This window comes from Sebastes fasciatus, chromosome 18 (genome assembly GCF_043250625.1).
Source record: "Sebastes fasciatus isolate fSebFas1 chromosome 18, fSebFas1.pri, whole genome shotgun sequence".
In the NCBI taxonomy this organism is placed as follows: Eukaryota; Metazoa; Chordata; class Actinopteri; order Perciformes; family Sebastidae; genus Sebastes; species Sebastes fasciatus.
In genome coordinates this window covers 22,410,120-22,435,954 of record NC_133812.1, presented here as the reverse complement: position 1 = coordinate 22,435,954, position 25,835 = coordinate 22,410,120, and the positions used below count along the sequence as shown (strand labels likewise).

Below are 25,835 nucleotides of genomic sequence, written 5' to 3'. Positions count from 1 at the left end.
CGCTCTCCCCTCTCTCATACACTCTCAATACCACCCCCCTACTGTATCCCCCTCTCTCTCTCTCTCTCTCTCTCTCTCTCTCTCTCCGGTAGCTGATTGTTTGCACACCAGCAATATTTGCACTATCTGTTTTTATCATGTTTATTTTGTTTATTGCTTATATTGTTGATTGGTAGAATTTCAATTTTTTTTATTCTTATTTTATTCTTACGTTATTATACTGCTTATTTGCACCAACAAAACCAAAGCAAAATTCCTATTCCTATTAAGATAGGATATGTAAAAATGCACAATAGTGGTAGACCCTCAGAAGGGAATGGACTCTTGTTTTTGAAAATCTTTTTATTTTATTTATTTTCTATATATTTATTTTCTGTTTATTTTGCTAGAGGTGCCATTTAACTGTTTAATTGTATGATTGATACTGTGAAGCTGTATATAGATTTTGACTCTGTGAGAAAGGGAAAAGTTAAGAGAGAACGGTCGGGTGTGTGGGGTATGTTATGTTTGTTAAAGTAAATCCTGTATTGAATATATTGCATTATAATGCTAATGTTTGTATAACAAAAAAAAACAATAAAGACATTGTTGAAAAAAACAAAATCATGTTCCTCCATTAGGTGGCGCTACATACCAAAAACATGATGACATCACCACCCAGCTGAGAGTAGAAGAAGAACACTTCCTCCACGACTTTGACGTTTAGCAGCAGCATTTGTCCTGACCTTCTCACTGCAGCGTGACAAACTGAAAGGTAAGAGAAGAGACTGCGCTTATTTATTAGCAAAATCACTTTATTAATAACATAAAAAACAAGTTGTTGCATCACTACAGCACTTTAAAGTGCAGCTATCATCTCTACTCACTGTGGTTGTTGTGTGCTTCTAGGTTGGAGGTTGTAATGCTAACTAGCACAGACTATAGCACAGAATAGCTACCTTACTCTTCAGTATAGTTATTGCACATGTCAATGAAAACATGAGGTATCTTATCCTACTAACAGTATAGATTAGAAAGGTGATTTGGTGCTATTTTACCTCTATATTTGATCAGTATTTCCTAGGTGTCCTAAAGGCATTAGCTAGGCCTCACACAGCTGAGGGTCATTCAAGAAACCAAGTTAACTTAATGTTCAGTAACGTTTAACAACATTGTGTGAATGAACCAGTTTATGAAACTTAGCTTCAGTTAACATAGGTGCAGCAGCCTTGTTGTATTAAATGGATTATGGCATAAGTAGGACTCTAAAGTTGAATTAAATATAACGATAATACTTTATTGTCAGACAGGTCTGAAATGTGTTTTGCATCACAGCAGCTCCATTTGCAACATCACAAAACAAGGATACATACATTTAAACATTACAATCACAGAAGACATGTGATCTGGGATTAGGCTCCATATTTAGTTTTAGGATTGACTGGTGCACAAGAGTGCTTCAGTCTAACCTTATTAAATCCTGGAACCCTGTATCTCTGATTTGATGATAACAATATCATCAAATCACATATTCACTGTTCAAAACATGGTTGGGGTCAGAGACACAGAGACAATGGTGTTTTAGCCAGCCTTAATGTTATTATAATAGGCTGATTCATAGAATTTCTCAAGGGGTTGACCTACAATCTTTGAGCAGATTTGGTGAAGCAGTTTTGACTTTAAAGTAGTGGACAAACTCTTGTACCATGTAGTATAACAACACTCATAATCACAGAAGTAAAAAACAAAAGAAGAATTAGTTTACTCGCCCCGAAAGACCTGAGGTGGCGGAGAAAGTAAATTCTTTGTTTTGTCTTTTTTCAGACAAATTCAATGTGGTTTTTCCAAGATAACAGATGGTCTATCATTACTCCCAAATATTTATATGAAAATACCTGCTGGATTGTTTTCGTTATGAATAACAATAGGAACTTTATGAGAGTCAGATAGTGAACCAAATACAATTTCTCAACTTGTTTGTCCTACCAGGTAAGCTTAAGAGCAACACATCATTACATTTGTAGAATTGTGAATGGAGTTTGGTGTGGCCGTTCTCTGTATATAGAGAACGCATGCCACTTTAGGCTAGTTCTTCTGGTGTTCCAGTTATGTATGCCTGCACTGAAACAATCTGCTATTTGTGGTTGTGTCATTGTTAGTACATGAGCACTGTTTTGAGACTGTGCTTGTTGCTTTCTCCCACAGATGGCCGGACGCGCGTTTGCAAGTTGGTGGTCCAAGATGAGCCCTTACTACACTAAGGCCTACCAGGAGATGTGGGTGGGCCTTGGCATCATGACATACCTGTACTACAAAGTCTCCTATGGAGGTGAGGTCCAAGACTTGAACAGCATGTTGAAAATGCAATAGCACTCACATCATACGAACTGAATGTTGAGTAATGTAGTTGGTGTTATTTTTGGGAATATGACATCTGCTTCCAAATTCGGTTATCATCGTTTTGATTCTGTATTGTAAGTGACATAAGTTTAGTGGTTTGACTAGATTGAAAAGCAATCCGTACTTGCACTTCTTCGTGCAAGGTGAGTGAATCTGTAAAACAAATCACCAATAAATATAGCACAACAAAGGCAACTTTACTCAGCGTCTTTACAGCATATGATAATATAAGAATGCAGAAGTTTGAAACAGGTGTGAAATGAACTTTCATAGTGCTGAGTAAATGTAAGGAGCTGTAGTTAGATATAATTTAAATGCACTGTGTCAGTGGGTTAATGTGACTAATATAACATCTGTTGTTTCTTTCTATTCCAGGCAAGAAGGCTGTGACGGCCAGTAAGTAGCCAAACATTTTGTTTATTCGCACTACATAATTATGGTTGGGCAATGATTTTATATAGTTTTAGACAATATAAATTTGTCTACCATCAGATTTTGCTATACCATTGGTAGCTGTTCCGAATGACCCCTGACCTCTGGGTGTTTTGTCCATTGTGGGCAATATTGCAAATCAATGAGCACGATTACATTTGTAGGTTTTTCATTAATTTATGAGCTATTTATTTTGCTGTTCATCAAAATGAAAAATAAAGGCGAGGTGTTAAAGTGGTTAGGGTCATTACTCTATGGCCTAGGATTCTGCAGTTAGTTTTTTTTTGTGGCAAAAGGTTGCAGCAGTTAAAATGAGGTATGCTGCAGGAAAAAAAAGGTTGGAGAATCACAAGTCAGATGTTGAGCAACTACATATGTTTTCCTCTAGATGTCACTGACGGATGGCTGATTCAGTCATTACAGCTGATATTTTGGTGCTGGAAGAAATGCATTATAGTCTGTCCATGCTTGGTTTGGTACATTTCATTGATTTTATGTCTTTTTTTCTGCTCCTCTCTTTTTGCAGAGCCCACACATTGAGTTTCCCACCATGCTGACCACCCCTTCACCTGCTGTGAAATAAGGCCCAATCGTTAGTCCAGATGTCCAGCTTCACATTTGAATTGTTGTTAATATGGAACAAATAAAGTTGCTATCCAAAACTTTTATCATTGCATTGTTGGCTTTTGTTATTTTTGTGTTGTTGTGGCTATAAAGTAATGCCACAAGAGATGAGTTTATGCATTGATCTCATCTAACTACTGCATCCCAATGATGTGTGCTTGCTCAATGGTACATCCAATGTTTAAAGTGAGAGTAAACAATATTCAATAACTATAAATCCATTCTATAACCAGTTCTTAAAGCTCTTTGGTTCAGTCCAGACTATGCTCCTTTTTAGACTTTTATTTTGGTGTTTGCCATGTCCAGCTGTGGGAGAATGAGTGAGCTATTAATAGCTAATGAAACACAGTTAAGGTTTACGTTTTAACCAATTGTTGAACAGACAAAATAAACCACAGCACTGCCATATTTGGTGTTGAGCGGATGTGGGTATGGTTGGTTATTCTGGAAAAGCCAGACATGACAGATTTAACCAAATATTTGTGATGGGACAAGCCAACTTGATAACAATGAGAACCTGCTTTTGCACACTTTTACATTAAATATTTTGAATGGTGCTCTAATTTACAATGGCAGATTTAAGTTATATAGTTCTTTTGACCTGCTTTTGACCTGCTCACTCTGGGTTTTGGCAAAAAGGACCGTAACATCACAACTGGTTTGTTAGTCGATAACAAATGAATCAGTTTCTGTTTACAGTTTGGTTCATTGAACTGAGAGTGAGTTGACCAGAGTCCTGCCTGGGGCTAGAAGTTTAGTGCTGGGTGAGGAGGGAGATAAACTGATTCCACTTCTGCAACATCACTACTGTCTATATGTGCTAGTGATTGCAATGATATGAACAGTGTCAATACTTCACATGCACCTGCATAACTGGTGTATAGAATATGGTGTTACCCCTGTTGTTATAACAAAGCAAATGTTCAATATGTCAATTTTATATTCTGAAAAGTGATCTTGTTTCCACACGTTTAGTTAGGCTTAGGTGATTCTAAAAATATAAACATCTTCCAAAAGTAGAAACCTATAACTGTCTGTTGATGACATTGTAGATGCAGTAGTCTTTGTAGAATTGCTCTCTTGGGTCTGAGATGAATCGATTGCTTTTGACGGGAGGGATGAGATGCTAGTCCGGTGTGTAGGCGTTCATGAATTTGTTCTACCGTAATGCTACATCATTAAATAAATGTCTGGCCTGAGTTTCTGGGGGAGCTGTCACGGTTGCTTCCTGCTCCGAGTGCCAAGGTCATCACGCCACGGTTGCCTGAATATACAAAGTACATCAAGTAGAAAGTAAGTCAAAGTACTCATTATTCTGAAAATGGACCGTTTAAGTATTGTATTTTACTACTGATGGTCTTTAAGGGATTGTAACATCCAGTTGATGTGATAAAGTATATTATATTGGGTTATTTTTGCTAATACATTAACCTATAAGTCACATTTTAATGTTGTAGTTGGCCAATTTTAACTGTTGGCAGGTTTAACCTATGACCCCTGAAAATGAAGCAATGCCTACACACAACCCCTCATCACATGTTGCACTGTCTCTGTAATTTCTGGGCTTTTTGGGATCTTAAAGTTGAAGTAGGCGAGACTGGAGCAAATATGATTAAAAAAAGTATTTTTTTATAAAACGGTCGCTATATCGTGACAGGAGTGCATGAAACAGGTAACCTGAAAAAAAGAATGGGCCTCTGTGTCCTCTGGTGCTCCTAACGGTATCTGCAAGATTTCACATACCGGAGGAAAACAAGCAGTAAGAGCTGATCTGAGGTCCGCTGTCCATCTGCTGTCTATGAGAGCCGGCTGTCAATCACTCGCGAACTCCAACCAAACGGTCAAACTAGGCAGCGCTGATCAAATATGAATCAATATTGTTACGTTAATGCCTATTTCTCTCCTCAAATGTTCTCAGAATCATCTCGTAGTGCACGGTTTAGCTGTAAAATTAGAAAGTTTGTGACGCCGCTGCCATTGGGAAATCTGGTGAAGGAACGCCAAGTTCTGGTCACATGACCGGAGCACAGCCAATAGGAACGCTCTCTCTCAATGAAATGACCTGTGATTGGTCAAAGTCTCCCGTCATGGGCTAGATGTTTTAAAGCCTGAAAACAGAGTCATGAGGAGGAGCAGAAGTCTAGTTATCTCTCAGAACAGGTGAATTACAATATGCTGAAAGGTTATTATGGAATTTTTTCCAAATGATGCCAAAAATACACTGCCTACTGAAGCTTTAACAGCAGGCCAGAAAATGTTGAGAAAGCCTGGCTAAAAAGTCCCTGCCATCTATCACTTACCACCCACCCAGCCACCCACGCACACCAGCTCAGATTAACCTCTGTGGACAAGGTTGTGCAATAATTGATGGGAAAAAACAGGAAGATACAGGGCAGGTTATCAAACAGTATGTTTACATCTAAAAACTGTGAAATGGTCTAAATATTGTAGATTTGTGAAATCACAAATGGAGAGAAATCCTAACGGCTTGTTTCAAACGCACAGTTTCTGAATACGGGCTGTGTGTATTTCTCTATGGATTGAGTGTTTTGATACTTTCACAGTATTTATATATAACTTAAACCTGCTTCATTATATAAAAGACACCTAAATCTCACTTTTTACAATATGGGACCTTGAACCCTAAAGGTGCGTGCTCTAAATCCGAAATTCGCCTGTAGGGCACCAAAAGGACTAGAGCCAGCCCTGCTTACATACCATCTCTGTACATTTCTTGGCTTTTGAAAATCTGGGATCTGAACAGCAGGCCAGAAATTGTTGAGAAAGTCTGCCTAAAAAAGTCCCTGCCATCTATCACTTGCCACCCACCCAGCCACCCACGCACACCAGCTCAGATTAACCTCTGTGGACAAGGTTGTGCAATAATTGATGAGGAAAACAGGAAGATACAGATACATGTTATCAAACAACAAACACAAGGAAGATAGATAGGAAGCTTTTTGACATCTATGCGGGATATCTGATCTCTATTATAATGATTTTTATTTTTATTTTTATTTAACCAGGTTAGTCCCATTGAGATTAAGATCCTCTTTTCCAAGGGAGACCTGGCCAAGATGGTCAGCAGCAAGACCACAAAGCTGCAGACACATTGACACAAATAAAGATAAAATACAATTCACAAACACTAAAAGCACTAAAATTTGCATTAAAAGAGAGCTATCTAAAGACAACGTGGGGGGGGGGGGGACTTTTCTGGGAGTCAGCTGTACAACAAGGGGGCTAAAAACATTGGCATGCCATAGAGTCTGCTTCTAAAGCCTTCATTTTAGATTTAACAATATTTAATGATACCAGCTCTTTGATTTTTAGGTCACCTCTCCTGACACATTTCTTGTTTTTTTTCATGACTGGATTTTTGTGCAGTTTTATATGTGCAAATAAATAAACAATTAATCTTAATAATACATTATCATTAATATTTTGTGTTATTGATCTAAATCTGCAAAGTAAATGTATCAAATAAATAGCAGAATAACATTTGCCTCTGAATGAATGAAATGTGGTGGAGTAGAAGTCGCAGAAAATGTATAAAAAGTACCTAAAAAATGTTTTTTTCCTTTCTCTCCTGGGGTTGGTGGGAGGTCTTTTGTGTAAGTGGCTTCTTCACCTCTCCTGACACATTTCTTGTTGTTTTTTTCATGACATTTTTTTATTTCATTATATATGTGCAAATAAATAAATAAAAATGACTCTACAAAAATCAAAGTTCTCCTGACTTTGCTATCTTGTGTATCTGGTGTATGTGTATGTATGTGTGTGGGTGGTGGTCGTGGACAAACAGTGACTGACAGAGAGGCAGAAAGAAGAGAGAGCTCTCCCTCCCACCTCTCCAGTGCGCACTGACTGCTCTCTCTCTCTCTCTCTCCTACATTCAAACATGGCGAAACTCTTCACCATCATACCACCACCATCACCATCACCCTCCTCCACCTCATCACCTCCACCATCATTATCTTCACCATCATCACCAGTATCTCCGGTAGCGTGATGACCCGGGAGGATGGAGAAGTTGTCGGCGAGCCTGTCGGAGATCACTTGGAGCCCGTTGGCGCTGCCGTTGGACGCGGTGGTCAGCAAGTTCCGTCTGCCCACTCTGGTCCGCCTGGCTCACGGTAAGAGACAACCGTTAACCGGTGACTACGAGCTCCAACACAACCGTTAACAACTTGTACTGCTGTTTGTGTTCTTATGACAACTGTTACTGATATAAACTCAATGTTTCAGCGGGGGAAAGTGTGTTTTTAAGGGGTTTTAATGAGTATAACGACGCTGGGATGGGAGAACAAGTGGAGCAATTTACTGAGGAATCTCAACGTGTCAAGATTAGCAGGAACAAATTACCACTTCCGGTCAAGGTTTTCAAAATAAATCCTGTAATTAAAGGGAATAACTTTTTGTAGATGAATTAACATTTTTGAATAAAGTAAGCAATCGATTAATGATCGCGATTAATTGCATGATTGTCCATGATTAATCGCGATTAAATGCAAATTAATCACATTCTTGATCTGTTCAAAATGTACCTTAAAGGGGACATAATATCGTGCTCATTTTCAGTTTCATGTTTGTATTTTCAGTTTCTTTCTTCGTTTGTAACTTCTTACACGTATAAATCACACGGGTCGGTGTCCCATGTGTGCTCGCATATGCGCGCTCGCTCGCATGTGCATATGCACGCTCGCAGACAAGACTCCAACACAAACTACAAGGAAGCACCAAAACCGCAAAGTGCGGGGGAGACCGTAGCTTTGGTCTCCAGGGCCGGAGTCTCTGCTCCTCTGCCTGCCTGCTTGCCTTCACTCAGCTCACTCCACCTCTAGACATTCATGCGCGCTCACTCCACACTGGAGAAGACTTCGTAGCTCTGAGAATATCTAGTGAATGTACAGTGGACGGTTGTGCAGAAATAAATGCTGCAGCTCCTCCAGACCAGCAGAGGTTTTCCGTGTCTTGTGAAGTGACGGAGCTCCGCAGCGAGAAACGTTATCGTCTCCGACCGGGTGCCGGTGTCTCCCTCCGGCTGCGGTCGCGAGGCTGAAGCAGGAAAAGCCAACACTAGTATCAGCAGTGATTCATGGAGAGACCTCCGTCTGGTCAGCTAACATTACTGCCAAGCAGGTGAAATATAGAGTGATATTGTGGTTTTAGCTGACGTGTGTCGCCTCACTGTGTTGAGCGATGCTCGTTCATGTCTATTTAGAGCGAGCAAGCGCGAGCCCGACGCTGACTTTCGTTGACTTAACGGTGTGTATTTCTCCATGGATTGAGTGTTTTAATACTTTCACAGTATTTATGTAATACTTAGACCTGCTTTATAATATAAAAGACATGTAAATCTCACTTTTTACAATATGGGACCTTTAAAGGGAGATTTGTCAAGAATTTAATACTCTTATCAACATGGGAGTTGGCAAATATGCTTGCTTTATGGAAATGTATGTATATATTTATTATTGGAAATCAATTAACAACACAAAATAATGACAATTATTGTCCAGAAACCATCACAGGTACTGCATTTAGCATAAAAACAAATCATAACATGGCAAACTGCAGCCCAACAGGCAACAACAGCTGTCAGTGTGTCAGTGTGCTGACTTGACTATGACTTGCCCCAAACTGCATGTGATTATCATAAAGTGGGCATGTCTGTAAAGGGGAGACTCGTGGGTACCCATAGAACCCATTTTCATTCACATATCTTGAGGTCAGAGGTCAAGGGACCCCTTTGAAAATGGCCATGCAAGGTTTTCTTCGCCAAAACTTAGCGTAAGTTTGAAGCGTTATTTAGCTTCCTCCGCGACGAGTTAGTATGATTGGTACCAATGGATTCCTTGGGTTTTCTAGTTTCATATGATGCCAGGTACAACCTCCGGAAGATCAATTTCGTTAATGCATTAAAAAAATGAGTGGCGTTAAAACAAGGTTGCTTCAACACATTATTATCCCGTTAACTTTGACAGACCTAGTAAATACATAGATGTAATCAGTTATCAGTAGTTTAGAGTGTAACCGTGGCAATAATCTTAGCAAAATAGCATCTATTAGCAAAACAAATTAAATGACCCTATAATTTAGGCAAACATATTTTAATGGGGATAATAATAGTAGCAGGGAATTTTAATTAATTTCAAATGTATACACAGAAGGGTTGTGTGTTTTGAAGGAAAACTGGACAAATAAGTGCTACTTAGCTTTCTGAACTTGTTTGTTAATGGTGTCCCACTTACTAAAACCCAACTTTGACATCATCACGTTAATAGCTGATAAATCTGACCTCCACCATCCAGAATTCCTGAAAGATGTTTCCAGTAAACTGCACACAGTGTTAACATTAAACGTATTAATATTAAATTATATTAATGTGAGGCTGGTGATGTTTTATACCAAATGACAATTAGAGACACTCTCTGCTGTTAATGGGTCTATGTTATACTAATCAATTAATCAGATTAATTAATTAATCAGTTCCTGACTTCATGTGAACACTTTCCACAAGTGACAGACGGCAGAAATCGCTTTCATCAAAGATGTGAATCTAAGATCTCGGGTGTGCTTTATTGTAGCACCACTTTTTTTAATTTTGGCTGACAGGTTCGATAAAGATGTAGCTCAGATGTGCTTTTAATCAAAATAGCTTTACAGTGCTTGCATTAGTCAAATGATTTTATTTTCTTCTAAAATGAGCCGTGCTGTCAAAACTCAAAAGGACAATTAGACTCTAGATGGAGTCTTTTTGCATGTTGACAGGCTGTCAAGGCAAATTTGTAAGAAGCCTACTCAATCAATCATTTGTGTTTTTGCTCATCACGTGCAACATTTTGAATATTCTTGATATATATTGTGACAAAACATTGAAGAAGCCTCTATAGTTTTTGGGGTACGAAGTATGGAATATATTGACAAGTCTTATTGACTGGACCAGCCTACTCAACCCGTCAATCTCTACATCTTCATCCTCCTAAATTTCTCACTAGTAGAGGTCAATTTTCAATCAAATTTATATTAATATTGTCTCTAGGTGGAGGCTTCAGATAAGCCCAGTGGGTTTTTTGCCTCTTCCTGCACTTTATATTATTCATTTATTTCTTTTGTCATGTTGTATAGTCTTAAATTGTGCAAAATAAATGAACAAATAAACAGCTGCCTGGGCACATTAGGTGCTCTTATTTTGAAACCAACGCCGCCTTATTTCCCTTATTATTTTGCTTAAATGTGGCCACCTTTACGCAGCTGCAGCATTTATTCTCGGACACTGACTTCTGTAGTTGACACCAACCCACTGACTTCCATAAGGGAGTCATTGACTAACATTTGGTTTCAGTTTTCTATTGATTTGTTTCATGTTTTTGCCGCCAACACGATTCTCTGCTTCACCAGATTTGGTGTCTTTACTTTGGGAACGCTCGATGGGTGTCACGGCCAAAGTTGTTTCCAGTCCAGCGAGGCCCGGAAAGCCACAAAGTGTCTGTTGTGCTGCTGAAGTGCTGCTCAATTCTTTTCATATGTAAATGCTGTAATCTGTCGGTGAATGTGGTGAATACTAACGAGCAGCGACGAGGAGGAAAAACTCCCAACTTTCCCTTCGTGGACAGAGGCGCGCACCCGAGAGCCGTGGGTCCCCAAAAATTACGCACCTTACTGTGCATGCATTGTATAGAGCAGGGCTGTCCAAAGTGGGGCCCGCGGGCCAAAGTTGGCCCGCCATCAGGTTGATTTGGCCCGCCAGATGTTAGCAAATTCTTTTTTTTTTTATTAAAAGACCAAACCGACTTTACTGTCTTTTGGAGGCCGTACCAGGCTCGGGTTTATGGTTAGAAGATAGTGGCATCATATGAAACTAGAAAACCTAAGGACTCCATTAGTACCATATCATGTCATATTAGCTCGTCAGGAAGGAGGCTAACTCTCTAAAGTTGGGCTACATTTTGATGGGGAAAAACTGGAATGGCCATTTGTCAAGGTGTCCCTTGACCTCTGACCTCAAGATATGTGACTGAAAATGGGTTCTATGGGTACCCACGAGTCTCCCCTTTACAGACATGCCCACTTTATAATAATCCTATGCAGTTTTGGGGAGAACATGCAGCTCTTTGAATGCAGTATACACGTGTTATTTTTTCCTATTCTAAAAATGCTGTATTTTAATATTTCTACATACTGGGGTCCCTTAACAGTCTTGGAAATGCATAAATTGCATAAATGAGCCCAATTGTATTCAGCAGGTGTGTTTTAAGGGGCTAACTATGTAAAACATATTCAATTAAGGGAACTTGGGATCCTAGTACCATTTTGCATCTTAATAATACAATAGGTGTTTAATTTTGGTCCGTGGCCCTCCATTGAGGTCCAGTTTTGGCCCTCAAAGGGAAAAGTTTGGGCACCCTTGGTATAGAAAGAAAGCGAGAGAGAGAGAGAGAGAGAGAGAGAGCACCCGTAGGTGTTTATTAACTGCACTGTAGTTACCCCACAGATGCCTGCTTGTTTGCACAACCAGCCAACCCAGATGGTGGTTAGTTATTTACAACAGGGCCTGATGTCTGCATTTCCTGCAAGCTACATGTTGATGATCATATAGTTGTGTACTGTTGAAGGTGGGACTACTTTTATGTGATATTAATACTTGTACTAACAGATTCTCAGTTACTCAAGATAATCCACCTCACTGTGGACAGTTTGCAGTAGGGAATTAAACTAATGTAGGACATTTTTTTGCATTTCAGACTTCTGTATATTACAAATATGTCAAATCCACACCCAGTGCTCTGAAATCCCAAGGATGTGCCTTAATCAAACCAATAAGAAAATGCATGTATCACACTCATAAAAGACATAGTAGACCTATTAGTGCCAAGTTGTCTGAGACAGTCTGCATTTCCTAATGTAGGACAGTTATGCACGAAATGTGGGACACTGAAAAGTCTGTGAAAAGGCCTAAATCACCCTAATTCATGTCATAAAAACGCCTCAGGTCAGTCCTACCTCCACTGATTCAGTTTCCTTCCCTGATTCGTTGCCTGCCTCTCTCTCCACGTCTCTCCTTTGCCATTGTGATCCGAAATACTGTACATTCCATTGAATTAATCCATAATATGCATAGAATTAAGTAGAATGATTTTAAAACATTGCTATGAATGTTTGAATATCTGGTTTTGAAATCGATTGCTATCTTCTAAACTCAGATATTTATCTCTGACGTTACTCAATTTCAAAAAGGCAAGGGGTCCTGGATCTGTGTTTCCACCAGTTCCGGTGACGGAGGGTGTCTCAACGCTTTCCGTTCATTTCCTATGGAAAGCAGGATAAGCAGTGGCCCAGTGCATGATGGGACTGTTGTGGCGAGTTGGAGAGGGTGGTGTAGCTGCATAAAGTTGAAAAATCTCAACTTTATGCAGAAAAGCCTGTTCAGTGCGACGCGTCTGGCTCATAAAACTTGGACCAAGCTGTCAAACTAGGCAATCTAGTTCTAAAATGAAACGATATTCAGCAGCGGCATAACCTATTTCTCGCTTAAAATGTTTTCAGAAATAGATTTTGGTGAATTGTTTAGACAAAATAACAGAAAGTTTACAAGCAGACCGCCATGTTGTTTCCTGTTTGAAACAGTGAGCAAAAAAACAGGCACCAATCAGGTGCATACCACGACAGCAGAGCACCGCGTCCCCTAGCGTCCTCGCCAGATCTAGTGGACATGTATCATTGGAGTTAGTTAACAATTTGGGTGTTCGCAATGGAGACATGTGTGCAGTTGACTTCTTTTCACTCCCTCTTTTCACATCCAGTGTTTTGTGGCAACTCCTGAAAACTGTTGACAGCAACGTCTGTGAGTCATCCAGAGCAACTAAGTTATTTATGGAAAAAGGCATTACTGGTGTGTACACCTCCTTTGCTCTTGGGTGGTAGCATAAGTCTTAGCGGTGGGAAAAAAGCAAACAAAAACAAATGATGTGTATGGCTTGATAACCACGAGGGATAAGAGGGAAAATGTGTCTTTTTGTTTATTTGGGTGAACTGACCCTTTAACATGCAGCAACACCTTTGGCATGTCATCTCATCATCTGTCCTGTTTTTGTATTCAGCCATCCATCAACGTGATGGTTAGATTGAAAGGCTTGGTGTTAACAGCTATCTGTCAGCAGCAAGAACAAAAAGATGTGCATCTGTGTGATCTGTGAGTGTGAGAGGGAGCTGTGTGTGTGATGTGATTGAATTGTACCACTGTGCTATCAGCAGAAATCAATGCTGTTGTGCTACATGATGGCTCTGGTGAAAGCCGGAGTGTGTGTGTGTATGTGGGCTGTGTAATAGTGGGTTGCCAGTTGCATAGCGGATCCTGACGAGTAGGTTAGGGGTGGTGAACCGTCACTGATAGTGGTAATTATGGACACTGAATCCTGAATGTGTGTGTGTGGGGAGTGTTTTAGTGTTTTCCATTGCTGAGCTACTTAGTGCGACTTTAGAAATTATAAACCTGTTGTTTCATCAGGCCGGTAGATTATTTTGTTAATCCTAATCCATTTCTGTGTGTTAATGTTCCAGGTGAATGTGTGGAGGGGCTGTCGGAGGAGGATGTGGTGCTGTTACACTCCTGTCGTCAGTGGACCACAGTGACTGCCCACAGCTTAGAGGAGGGACACTACGTTATTGGACCCAAGATAGACATCCCTCTGCAGTACCAGGGTGAGCCACGCAAACACACACACATACACTGCATTTCTAAGCAAGCATGCCCAAAAGTGTCTTAATAGTCGGTCAAAATTTTGTGCTCAACCTAAAAATACCGATTCCTCCCTAAGTTGTCCATTTCCTCTGGGGGGGGCGAGGGAATAAATGTCACAAACGTTTTTGTCACACGGTCAACATTTTCCACTTGCTCTATTTTTGTTGGGGAAAACATGTCTACTTGGCCAAACAAAGCATTAGCATCAGCTAATTAGTAGCATTAGATAGGGGCAAGTAATGTCTGATGGGGTCCTTGCTTTGGAGGAAAGGGTTGGTCACTCTAAAGATACATTCTAAAGACAAAATACAGTACGTTCAAGTTAAATACTTTATTCACATTTGAACCTAGTTGATATGAATTTGTCTTAGTCCAGCTCAGATAAAACAGGAACACATATTTACAAGTGGAACAATTTCCTATTTTTGGCTGGACCGCAGAGGGCCAGCCCTACAAACTCAAAAGTCCGTCACTGAGCGAGTGACTGAGTGAAAAAGTTACACGATTGGTCGGCCGAGTGTTGGAGTTTCCTCATTGGCCGTTGCTCTTTCAAAATGAAAAGGCAGAACGGATCTTTATGCAAATGAGCCCGTCCAGCGCGACGCGTCCGGCTCATGAAACTTGGACTAAGCTGTCAAACTAGGCGATCTAGTTCTAAAATGAAATGAGATTCAGCAGCGGCATCGCCTATTTCTCGCTTAAAATGTTTTCAGAAGTAGATTTTGGTGGATTGTTTAGACGGAATAACAGAAAGTTTACGAGCAGGCTGCCATGTTGTTTCCTGTTTGAAACGGCAAGCAGAAAATCAGGCACCAATCACGTGCATTCCCCGGGAGGGTACGTCACCACTTGAACGGCCAGTAGTGTCCTCGCTGGACCTGGTGGACATGCACCACTGGATTTAACATTATAGACATGACCACTGACTATTTGTATAACAATTTAGCCACAAATTCACAAAGTGACCGTACACGGTCCAGCCATATACTTGGTTTTGACTGAGTCTTGTTTTGGTATCTGGTGATTCACCATGAACTTGGCAGATACAAGTCAAAACCTTTCAAGTGTGACATAACAGAAGCAAAATATAAACTCCCAGAATCAAGAAAGATGAGTTTCACATAATCGTTCCAATCTACGATTTAAATTGTAATTCAAAACAAACCCCACCAGCGTTGACTGGATTCTTTCTTTGTAAAGTTCGTATGTTCTTTCCGAGTTTAGTGTGACCTTCCTCTGATTGCTTCAACCCAAAAAGGCATGCATGTCAGGTATTATACCCCTGCCATTTATCTGGTTTAAGCCTTTAGCTTTAGCCAGTCAGTATGAACTCATGCTGTGCTGCCAAACTTTGTTCCAACACACGGAGCAGAGTTGCCATTCTAGGGGAGATCCTAAAGTTTCTAAAGATATGCAATAGGTCAGACTGAGTTTTGGGCATTTGTGTATAAAATGATGACATCATGAAGACATCTTGAACTAATCTTCTAACCCTTCCATTTGATGGAATAGTGTAGACATTAATAAGGTGAACAAAAGGGGAAAACTGTACTTTAAAGGGTTAATAAAATAACTTCACTGCAATACGGCTAGACGCAAAAATTATGTTTTTGTGTGAAATTGCAAAATCATGAATGAAACTGTACTGTAAATGATCACATTCAGAGATATTGATTAATGCGCTCATTCACACATCCGACCAGCTACTGTAGATGCAACCTTCATTGACTCCTCCGGTCCATTGACCGCTCGTCTTCCTGCTGAATGAGTCTAGTCAGTATGACCTCACCGGAGCTCAATCTCATTGTTCAGACTGTCCGACCAGTCACATTATTCGCTGTGTAACTGGATCCTAATGCCTCCTCTTCATTGTTTCCTCCGCCGATGCAGTGCTGATGTCACCTCACACTGCTGCCGCCTCTCAGGCTCCTTTTCGGAAGAATGAAAGAACACTTGGGTGGGAGGGGGAGTGCTGAGATCATTGTCATTTAAGACATTTCAGCATTTGACATCGGAAGTGTGTCACTGCCAATATTGGCAATATTAGCAGTTACAGTTAACCTGACCCGCCACATGAACCATCTGAGAAGCTGTCTCTGGAAAGTGTTTAAAAGGGCAGGTACTTTCAAAAAATACTTGGCAGGTGATTGGATGAACCATCTGTCAATCCAACTAACGAACGCTAACTGAAGGCAAAACATTCAGAGTTAGGGGTCTCGGTTATTTGAACCATCATCTGGCTGTCGGATGATCAGATGGACTTCTGGCTTGTCAGAAATTTTGGTCAGCACAGCCTCTGCCAAGCTTCGTTGTTGAAACATTTGCCTCGAAAAAAGCTTACATTGTTATGTTTTGCCAATTAGTAATGTTTATGGCAGGGACTTTTTTTAGGTGGAAGTAACTGTGGACGAGGAACCAAAATGGTTCCACTGGTGGAAAAAGTTTAATAGGTCATATGGCACTGGGTTTTTTTTCTGGTTTAATAATGCATGAGTTTGCATTGCTTTTGGCATTTCTGTTAATGGACCCTGCAGCATTACATCAACCTGACATCCTTTTTATTTGTGAACCATTTTATTGATGCATTCCAGTAGTCAAGGAAAAGCCAGCCAACAAAGCCAATTTAAATCGATGCATACTTTTAGGATTACTACAGCTGTGTATTGGCAAGAATCGGGCAATACAATACGTATCATGATACAGGGGTTACGATTGAATATAATGCGATATACTGTATTTTGAAACCGTAAGCAAGGTGATATATCGTGATTTTTTTTTAAATCAAATTTTAGGAAAAGTGTCATAGTATAAAGAACACACCTCAATATGCATAAAAACAGAGTTAAATTGTTTACTTTTTGTGAATGATAACTATCAATTTTTTATTATTTAAAAATGTTATGTTTTTGAGCCAAGGATGCATATCGCGATACTCAAGTGTATCGATATTGTCTTACACCCCTAAGGACTACCTTTGTGTCTCTATGAATATGACGTATGTGAAAGGTCAGGTGAGTTGTTGTTGAATCAGAGGACATCGCCGGTGATGAGCTAATGTCTGTGTGATGACTTCATACAGGAAGTCTAAATATGCTTAGGAGGAGAGCAATATAGGTTTCCCCCTGGGAATAGACAACAGGATGCTCCCTCCTTCTTCTCCTCTCTCTCTCTCTCTGTCTGCATCCTCCTCTGTCCATCAGTGAGAGAGGCGAGGATGACTGAAGCGTAGAGGACAGAAAAGATGAATGAATGGGTTTCAGGGAAGCAAGTGGCGCCACAGCCACCCTTGTTATGTGGAACTGGTGGCCGGTGGAGGATTTAAAAGCCTCAGAGTGATTCTGTTTGAATTTCTTAGAAGTGCATTTTCTCACAGAGTAATTGCTTGCTAATATGTTGTTACAGTAATAATCTTACTTTCCAGGATGGAGCTGTAGTTTTGTTTGGTAAATCTGTTTCCTATGAAACTCCTCCTCAGTCTGTCACTTTTTTGTCTGAAGGGTTGTGGTGGGTTGTGTTGAAAAGTAGCACTTGCTGGTATTGTTCAGTGGGTGGAAGCTCCTTATCCTGGGGGCTCTGTTTGAATTGGAAGGTGGGGGGTGGATGAGAAAAAGGGGGAGAGAAAAGGAGGGAGGTGCTGGCGAGGAGGATGGTGGAGTTTGGTATTCTGCTCTGCCTCCCAGACAAAAAAAACTTTCTCATGTCTCTTTCCCTCACAAACACAAACACTTTGACTCGGAGAGAAAAAGGAGGATCCTTCGAGGGTTGTTGTCGCTAAATGCAATCCAATAAACGAAGGATAATGTGATTTTAACGAGGCAGATTTGGAGCCTATTGTGCAGTCCTGAAATAGTTCTTTACAACATCACAAAGTGGCACAAACCAAAAGAAATGTACAGTTTAAAGAACACAAACACAGTTACTGGAGTGAAAGATTTACAGACGGAGGAGGGGGGATGAGCAAGGGAAAGAAAGGGTGAAAGTGTGCGAGTGTATGTGTGAGTGTCTCCATGGTGATGTGTCTCTGCTCTGCGTGAGAATGGGGGTCCTTTATTGGTTGCCATGCCAACCCCGTCGGCTGTCGATTGGCCGAGAGCTGGTGCCAGGTCATAGGTCACGGAGGTGTCTTTGTATTCTTCTCGTCCAAACAGTGTCTACTGCGGATGTGATTGAAGAAAGACTGCAGGGAGTCAGAGAGAGAAAAGAGAGACTGAACAAAAACAACTTTACACCTCTTCTTTTTCCTCCTTTCCTGGCCCCTTCTTCATACTTTCTTCCTCATTTTCCCCATTCCTTTTTCCTCTGGTCTTCCTCCACCTTATTCTTCTCATATGCTTTCCTCCACTTCCTTTTCGAATTGACTTCCTATTCCTCCGTCCATCTTTGCACCTCCTTCACCCTCTTCTCTTTCTCTTGTCTCGCCTCCATCTTCTCTGTAGGGAAGTTCAAGTTGTTGGATGAAGACCGAGACGTCAGGGATCCGGTCCAGTATTTTTCCAGTGTGGAGGAAGTTGCCGGAGTCTTCCCTGACCGGGTCTTCGTCATGGAGACGATCACTTTTAGCGTCAAGGTTTGAGCAACTTGAGAATATCATTCTTAAAGTTTCTGTCATGCAATCTCATGTCCATCAACACATCCATGCATGTGTCCGCTGCAGGTGGTGTCAGGGGAGTTCAGTGAGGACAGTGAGCCCTACAGCTTCACTCTGCAGGCTGGAGATGAGCTGTCACTCATGGGGAAGGCGGAGCTTCTCTGTGCCACGCCCCCTAAGGAAAAGACGGGACTGAGCGCGCTCTTGAGACGCCTGGGAAAGACACCTAGAAGTACGTAAGGCCAAACTGTTGAGTTCTATGTTGTATGGAGTCCTATTTCAGTGGTTAGTCCTGCACACGGGATTCAGGAAAAAGGAATCTGTGACATCATTGGCAATACTGTATGGGATGAGAAGTTCATTCCTGCTTGGGAATGGTCTATTTGTGAAGTGATATGGATGACTTTGCTTTGACGCTGGTTGGTTCGGTTCAAAGATTAAATTTACAGACTTTTGTTCAGCTTAGACTGTGCAGCTTTGCACGGCCGGCCTATAGAAGCAGTGATTCACTGCATTTGGTTATTTAAAGGGAGAGTTCGGGTGTGTTCGGGGCGTGCTGACCGTCATCTACTGTAGGTAATACACTGACTATGGATAAGTACCTCATACAACCCCACTTCAAAACACCCAAACTGTTCCTTTAAGTTAATCATTTTAGTGTTGTTCATCACAATGCTTAATACCTCACATTATCAAACTCCATCAAAATGTCTGTTTTCAAGGCTGAATGCAAAGCAAGATCATTGATCAAAAGACTAATCATAGCTTTACTCTACATCCTGGTACTCTTTGGCTAATCCACCTCTCTGTCTCTGCCTCCTCAGGTAAAACTCCATGCCTGGTCTGTATGAACCATCGCACCAATCAGAGCGTCAGCCTTCCCTTTGGTTGCCGTGGACGCTTTTGCACACGCTCCCCTCTGGAGCAAGGCATGCTGGGAGGGGAGCACACGGTACGCAGCATCATCGAGAGGGTTCGCCTCCCCGTCAATGTGTCCGTGCCCTCGCGACCGCCACGAAACCCTTACGACCGCCATGCGGTCCGAGAGGGGCACCGCTACAAGCTGCTCAACATCGTCAGCAAGACGGTGGTGCTCTGCATGGTACTCCGCCGACAGGAAGTCTCCCCCTCCCACTTCCTGCTGCTGCGCTGCATGCCTCGGTTCAACGTGGCCGAGGCCTCCGTCCACACGGCGGCGCTAGAGAGCCTCCTGTTGCGGCACTCGTTCGACCCAGACGCCTACTCTCGGGCTGTTAGAGAAACCCGACCGGAGCTGGAGTGTATGACAGAGGAGTGTGTGAGCCCGCGGCGCTCTCGCATGTGCGTGTCGGGTCAGGACTCCTTGGCACCGGCGCTGCAGCGCCTCTCCATGTGCGGGTACGGGGGTGGGGTTTCAGACAGCCTATCACAGCGCTGCAGGGACTCTCTTGGAGAGCGGCTGGGGGAGGGGCCAGGTGAGGAGCGGGAGTATGTGACTCCCGAGTGGACTGAGGCTGAAATGAGGACCAGTGAGGAAATCCCTTACGAGGAACTCTGGACCAATCAGAACGCAGAGGGCTTAGGGAAGGAGCCAAACCTCATCTCCTTTCATTCGACTTCCTCATTGGACGGTTCTCTTGGTACCGTGGTGACAAGAGTGTCCACCCCGCCGCCCGTACCTCCAAAATCTGATGCTGTGAGTTTCAGTCTTCACCTCCTGTCCTTCTGTCTCTCATCCCTCTTATCTGTCCACAGCAGCATCCGGTTGTTAAAAGTCAGGATGCCTGGTTTGAATTATTCATACATTACAGCTTTTAAACCTCACTGACCACATTCACACACACATACACACACATACACACACACACTGACTTCCTGGAAAGGCTGCCATACACTCACAGCCCGTATGCTCACAGCACATGAATACATATGAACACATATCACCAAGGATGCAAGGACATGTGTGCTGTTTGCTGGAATAAACTAATTCAATAGAATAGCACAGAGCCAGTTGAGTCCTGTGGTATATAGTTGAGTATAATACTGGTGGAGCCTTTGGTCATAAGAATGACCAGACTATTATTGATTTGAACATAAAAGATGGCCACAAAGCAACAGTCTAACCCTTTCTGATGATTAGAACAGATTGTGATTACTGTCTGTTTTAGTGAAATGACGTTTTAGTTTCTGTAGGTGACACTCTTTTGTTTTTGTCTGCTCAGCCGTGTTGGCTGTTGCCGCTAGTGTCAGCTCGTCCCACATTTGCTCAGGTGAGGAAGTGCCGCTTATTCTGCATGTATATGAGGAACTAGTGGGGTTTAGGGTTACAATCTGTTGATTCTACTTCATATAAATTTCAGAAAAAAAGGGAAAACAGACCAATAACAAGGTGGCATCTTGAAACAGCTTCAGTTCAAAACCCAAAAGATATTCAAGTTATTTCATTTTTCAATGATATGAAACTGTCTACAGTAGCATTAATTATAGAGAGCCAAATGACTTAGACGATAAATGTATAGTTTTTTTTGTTGATTGAGTAATTGTTTAAGCATTAATGCACTTATTTTAAAACACTTTTCCCAGTTTAAAGATAAAACTAGAGTGTTACACCTCCTCCTCCTACCAGCCTGTGTTCCACTAGCTTCTTAAACTCAATGTGTTTTCTCAGAGTGATTGGTTTACTCATCAGGGCTTCTTGATTAAAAACTGAAACTTGTTCCTGGGGGTTTCCTGTCTATATTCTGAGCTAAACAGCTACCTGGATAGAAAACTTGAGTACCTCATAATCTTAACAAAGATATAACATTCAGTAACTAAAGAGTAGAGTTAAGGCACTTGAACTAAATCTAGAATACGTGAATGAATAATATTGAAGTTATTTGAAAATAACTCTTGTGGTAACCAACTTATTCTTCTTCTATTGATTGAAAATGACCTGGAAACATAAAATGCATCACTTCCTATACAACATTTTTTTTCCACTACATGCTGTTACATCCAGACATTAAGGATTTAGAACTGTACAAGTATAGGTTTTCATAAACATGTGCTTGTAACATTACTGTGGTACATCACATGGTGATAGAAAGAAGCAAATCTCTTTCATTTAACATATATGAGAAAGTTGTGGAATATTGCTTTCATAGTACTTAAGTGGAGTGTAAGACTGGCTTTAAGCAGTGAAACTTTCACGCAACTTTATGTGGTTGAAACTTTGGTGAAACTAAGTTGTGATTGAGTTGCATGGTGTAAAGCCCTCTGCAACCTACTTGAAATGAACAAAACATTTTTGTTGGATTGCTGTGGCTACTTTTGTACTTTTTCTATCGGAGTTATTCTTTTTTTAAACTTGTAAGTTCAGGGTTGTTTGTCTAAACATCATACTCTATACACTTATTATTTCATGTTTCTCATGTTCAACTGGAGGCTCTTATGTTCCTCTTTCAGATGATCAACTCTAGTACAAAAACAAATGGTTTTAAAACCAGAAGTAGGTAGAAGAAAGAGTTGTATGGTTGTTCCCTAACGTTAGAGCTAACCTGTCAGTGTATATGGCGTCTGTGTTGGTAAAGGGGGAATTATCACGCTTTGTTTTGCTTAATTAACTTTTTTTTTTCCAAAGGGATGGCAGCTAGCAGCGGTACAGAGAATGTGTGTGGGTGTTGATGCCTGCTATGCAGCTGGATTATACCCTGTCACACACAGCGTTCTTCATTCCCTGATATTTAGCCTGCCAAGACACTGTCTCTGTGTGTGTGGGTGTGAGGAGCTTGCTACTGTGTGTGAGGGAGTTTGTTTGAGGTGTAAAGGTCACCAAGTTTGACATTTACCAAGCAGAACATTGAGACACACACACACACACACACGCTCCCATAAAGCCTCCTGAGAAGTCAAGTTTTAGGTGTTAACTTTTTACGTGTGTGTGTGTGTGTGTGTGTGTGTGTGTGTGTAGGTGAGAGAGGAGTGTCGCTACTTGATCGCCCCTCCGGTTCCCCCTCGCTGCTCTAAGGGAGGCTCCATTTCCAGTCCGGTCCCCAGCCCTCCCGTCCCTCCTCGCTTCCCCAAAACCTCCACCTCCCCGAGACCCAACCTCTCCTTCTACTCCTCTGGACTTCAGGACAGGTACAGCGTGAATTAAACATGCAAATCATACAAATCATTATCACATTTATTTGGAATTATTAGAGGTTTGGCATCCTGTTTTTGGCCTTGACATATTTTACTTTGGATGTGTTTTACGGTGCACAACAGGAAGCGGTTGATGTTTCTGTGTTGCTCTTTAAAGTAGATGATATATGGAAGTTAGTAGGGACAAATACTGTAGCAACTTATTCTTGAGAAATTCAAGAAATATGACTAGTGTTGTTAGATAAAGGCTACCACTGGATCCCAGGTTAACATAATGAATAAAGTAAAGGAGTACTCCACCAATTTAGCATTTCACTTTTATAACATTGTCAGACTCAAGATGGACCAGAGATATCATCTATTTTAATCCACACTTTCTTCTTGTTTGTCAAAACCTGCCGCCTACATTACCCAGAATGCAACCGGACTGCCGACGGTTTGGTTGGAGATTTGGGTGTGTTATGCTAGTAGTGCCTAAACTCCACCTGCTGATGGTCATGTGATATGATTGAAAGCTTCAGAGCAGCTAGTTGAGGGACCTGTTGGTGAGATTATGCTCAAGTTGGTTGAAAGTTTTAGATGTCTAGTTGACATATAACCACTGCTGCTCTGCTCAGGTAGACATTACACCTCTATATCTTTACATAGCAAATAGTTATTTGCTGCTATATTAAAGCTCTGGATATCGAATTTAGTGCCTTTAACCTACAGGTCTAGATTACTTTTGATATGAAAATCACAAAATAAATGCCTACTAAGAAATGACTTGTTGATATGGGAACTATAAACTATACGCGAATATAATATGTATGATTTCAGGTGTTTTGAGTCATGCTGATTGATACTAGAGGCTAACCTCACGTTCTCCTGCTCTGTCCCAGCTGCTCGCCCTCTCCAGATGCCTCCCTCTACTGTTACCCGTGCTCCTGGGCGGACTGCCCGGCCCCGAACCCTGCCAGTCCTGAGCCAGTCTCTGCCGTCCCTGCAGACAACACAGCCAATCCTCAGCCAGCACAGGCCACCTGGGCAGAGCCGTGGGTAGATTCCTTCACCTCCTCCGGACCTCGACTGAGGCCGCCACCTCCACAGAGTCGCTTCGCTCCCTTCGGGGCGTTGAACCCCTTCAACCGCCAGTCCCCTTGCCCCTCGCCTGAGCCCGTCGCCAATCCCTCGACGGATTCCTCCAGAGGTGCAGAGGGCGGTGGGGCGTCCACGGTGGTCACCGAAGGGTTGTCCCCGCCCCCTGATCCCACCTGGAGGCCTCCTGCTGACCTGTCTGTGCTGGCATTGGAGGAGGTGTCGGCCTGCCTGCGGTTCATCGGCCTGTCGGAGGCGGCGGTCGCCGTGTTCCAGAGGGAGCGAATCGACGGCAGCCTCCTGGTGCAGCTCACTGAGGACATCCTGTCACATGACTTCCACCTGAGCCGACTCCATGTCACCAAGATCACACAGTTCATACAGGGCTGGAGGCCCAAGATCTAACACACACACACACACACACACACACACACACACACACACACACACACTGTCCTGATAATGTGCCTGTTGGCTACTGAGCCATCCTGAATGTGCCTTCCACTGTGACCAACCGGCTGCTGAGCCCCACTGACTGAAGCTGAGACTTTGCTGATGGAAACCACGCCACCCTGTGGACAAACTATAGAACTGACTCTCTGACAGAGTCTCTGACAGACTGACTGCATATTTCCTGTCTGAATCACAGACTGGGACTAGTTTACTAACAAATGGCTACAACAGAGAGCTCCATGATGAAAGTGCCCCGTTTCAATTCATCTTTCTGGCAGATCAACCACGATACATCTTCATGCTTCGAGACAGCGAAAGGTTTTAAGCACTACGTGGATTTGTGTGGCCTTTATGCTGTTGATGCCACATAAAATCTGATATGAGGGGAAAACATGCCTTCATTCGACATCAAAAAATATATAGGGGGTTGATGTGAGTTTTTGCAATATAAGGGGATTAACAGCCTCTATTGTTGACCAGTAGGACATGTAACCACGCAGATGTAACACTGAACCTGTTCCCTACCTGAGTGTCCTGCACAGGCTTCTTCATCCGTTCTTCTTCATCTGTGCACTGAGCTTCAGTGGCCTGTAATTGGAATAAATAACAATTCTTAGGAGATAAGAAAGAGCTAGTTGTTTAAAGCTAAATGGAAAAAAACAAACAAAAGAAAAATGCAGAAAGTCTGAAGCACCCAATACAGTAATTATTATGTTTCTGGTACTGATCAATGATTCACTGAACCATTCTGGATGAAGGCCATTTTGTGCTTTGGGGACAGGGACATTTTTATTAACATTCCCTTTAAGGGTAACACGAGATGTCCTTCTCTCTGTAGTCAGATACACAGATGTGTTGCTCAGAAATAGAGTTCTCAAAATGTACCTCAGATCACTTGTTCAGATATATACTTGATTTAGCCATGCATAATAATAAATGAAATTACACTAAGTAATATGTCCACATAGCCATTTGTTTACTTCTTCATTACACACCACTAGACAAAGAAACACACTGATGCCTGCTTGAAAGTAAAGCATGAGAAGCTGTTGAAAGATTACTAATGTTGCATCAGCTAATTGTCCAGTTATTAAATAATAAAAAGGAACATCTGCCTTTTAATGTTCACTTTCCAAATTGAATTGAGGGCTTTTTTCAGTTTTCTTAAATTTCACAGACCAAATGATTCATAAAAAAAAAAAAAATTATTCGCAGATAAATCGATAAAGAAATGTATTGTTAGTTCCAGCTACGTTATATAAATACATCCAAATCCTACCCAAAATAATTGAAATAGGTGCAAAATGCAAACATGTATTAATTATGCGACTGATTTGATGTATTGTGACTGAAAATACACAGACAAAACCTGAGTCTCTCTACCTAGACAGCAACAAAAGTGCCAGAGTGACTGAATCCAGACATCAGAAT

At 41.6% G+C, this 25,835-nt stretch overlaps 2 protein-coding genes across 3 annotated transcripts; both read left to right on the top strand.

Moving 5' to 3' along the window:
• Window positions 1-700: 700 nt before the first annotated feature.
• atp5mj (ATP synthase membrane subunit j) lies at window positions 701-3,477 on the top strand. Its single transcript, XM_074614849.1, has 4 exons — window positions 701-754; window positions 2,185-2,308; window positions 2,755-2,775; window positions 3,338-3,477. The coding sequence occupies exons 2-4, from the start codon at window positions 2,185-2,187 to the stop codon at window positions 3,349-3,351; spliced, it is 159 nt and encodes a 52-aa protein (XP_074470950.1). The 5' UTR covers window positions 701-754; the 3' UTR covers window positions 3,352-3,477.
• Window positions 3,478-7,255: 3,778 nt separating this feature from the next.
• Window positions 7,256-25,359, top strand: gareml (GRB2 associated, regulator of MAPK1-like). 2 transcript variants are annotated; one of them, XM_074615723.1, is made up of 8 exons: window positions 7,256-7,571; window positions 13,999-14,139; window positions 18,616-18,746; window positions 18,834-18,999; window positions 19,592-20,442; window positions 20,969-21,016; window positions 22,699-22,868; window positions 23,756-25,359. In XM_074615723.1, exons 1-8 carry the CDS (start codon window positions 7,460-7,462, stop codon window positions 24,354-24,356), a joined length of 2,220 nt encoding a protein of 739 aa, XP_074471824.1. In that variant the 5' UTR covers window positions 7,256-7,459; the 3' UTR covers window positions 24,357-25,359. The 2 variants fall into 2 exon arrangements, with proteins under 2 accessions (XP_074471824.1, XP_074471825.1); XM_074615724.1 differs by lacking the exon at window positions 20,969-21,016 and having other exon boundaries at window positions 7,257-7,571.
• Window positions 25,360-25,835: the final 476 nt, after the last annotated feature.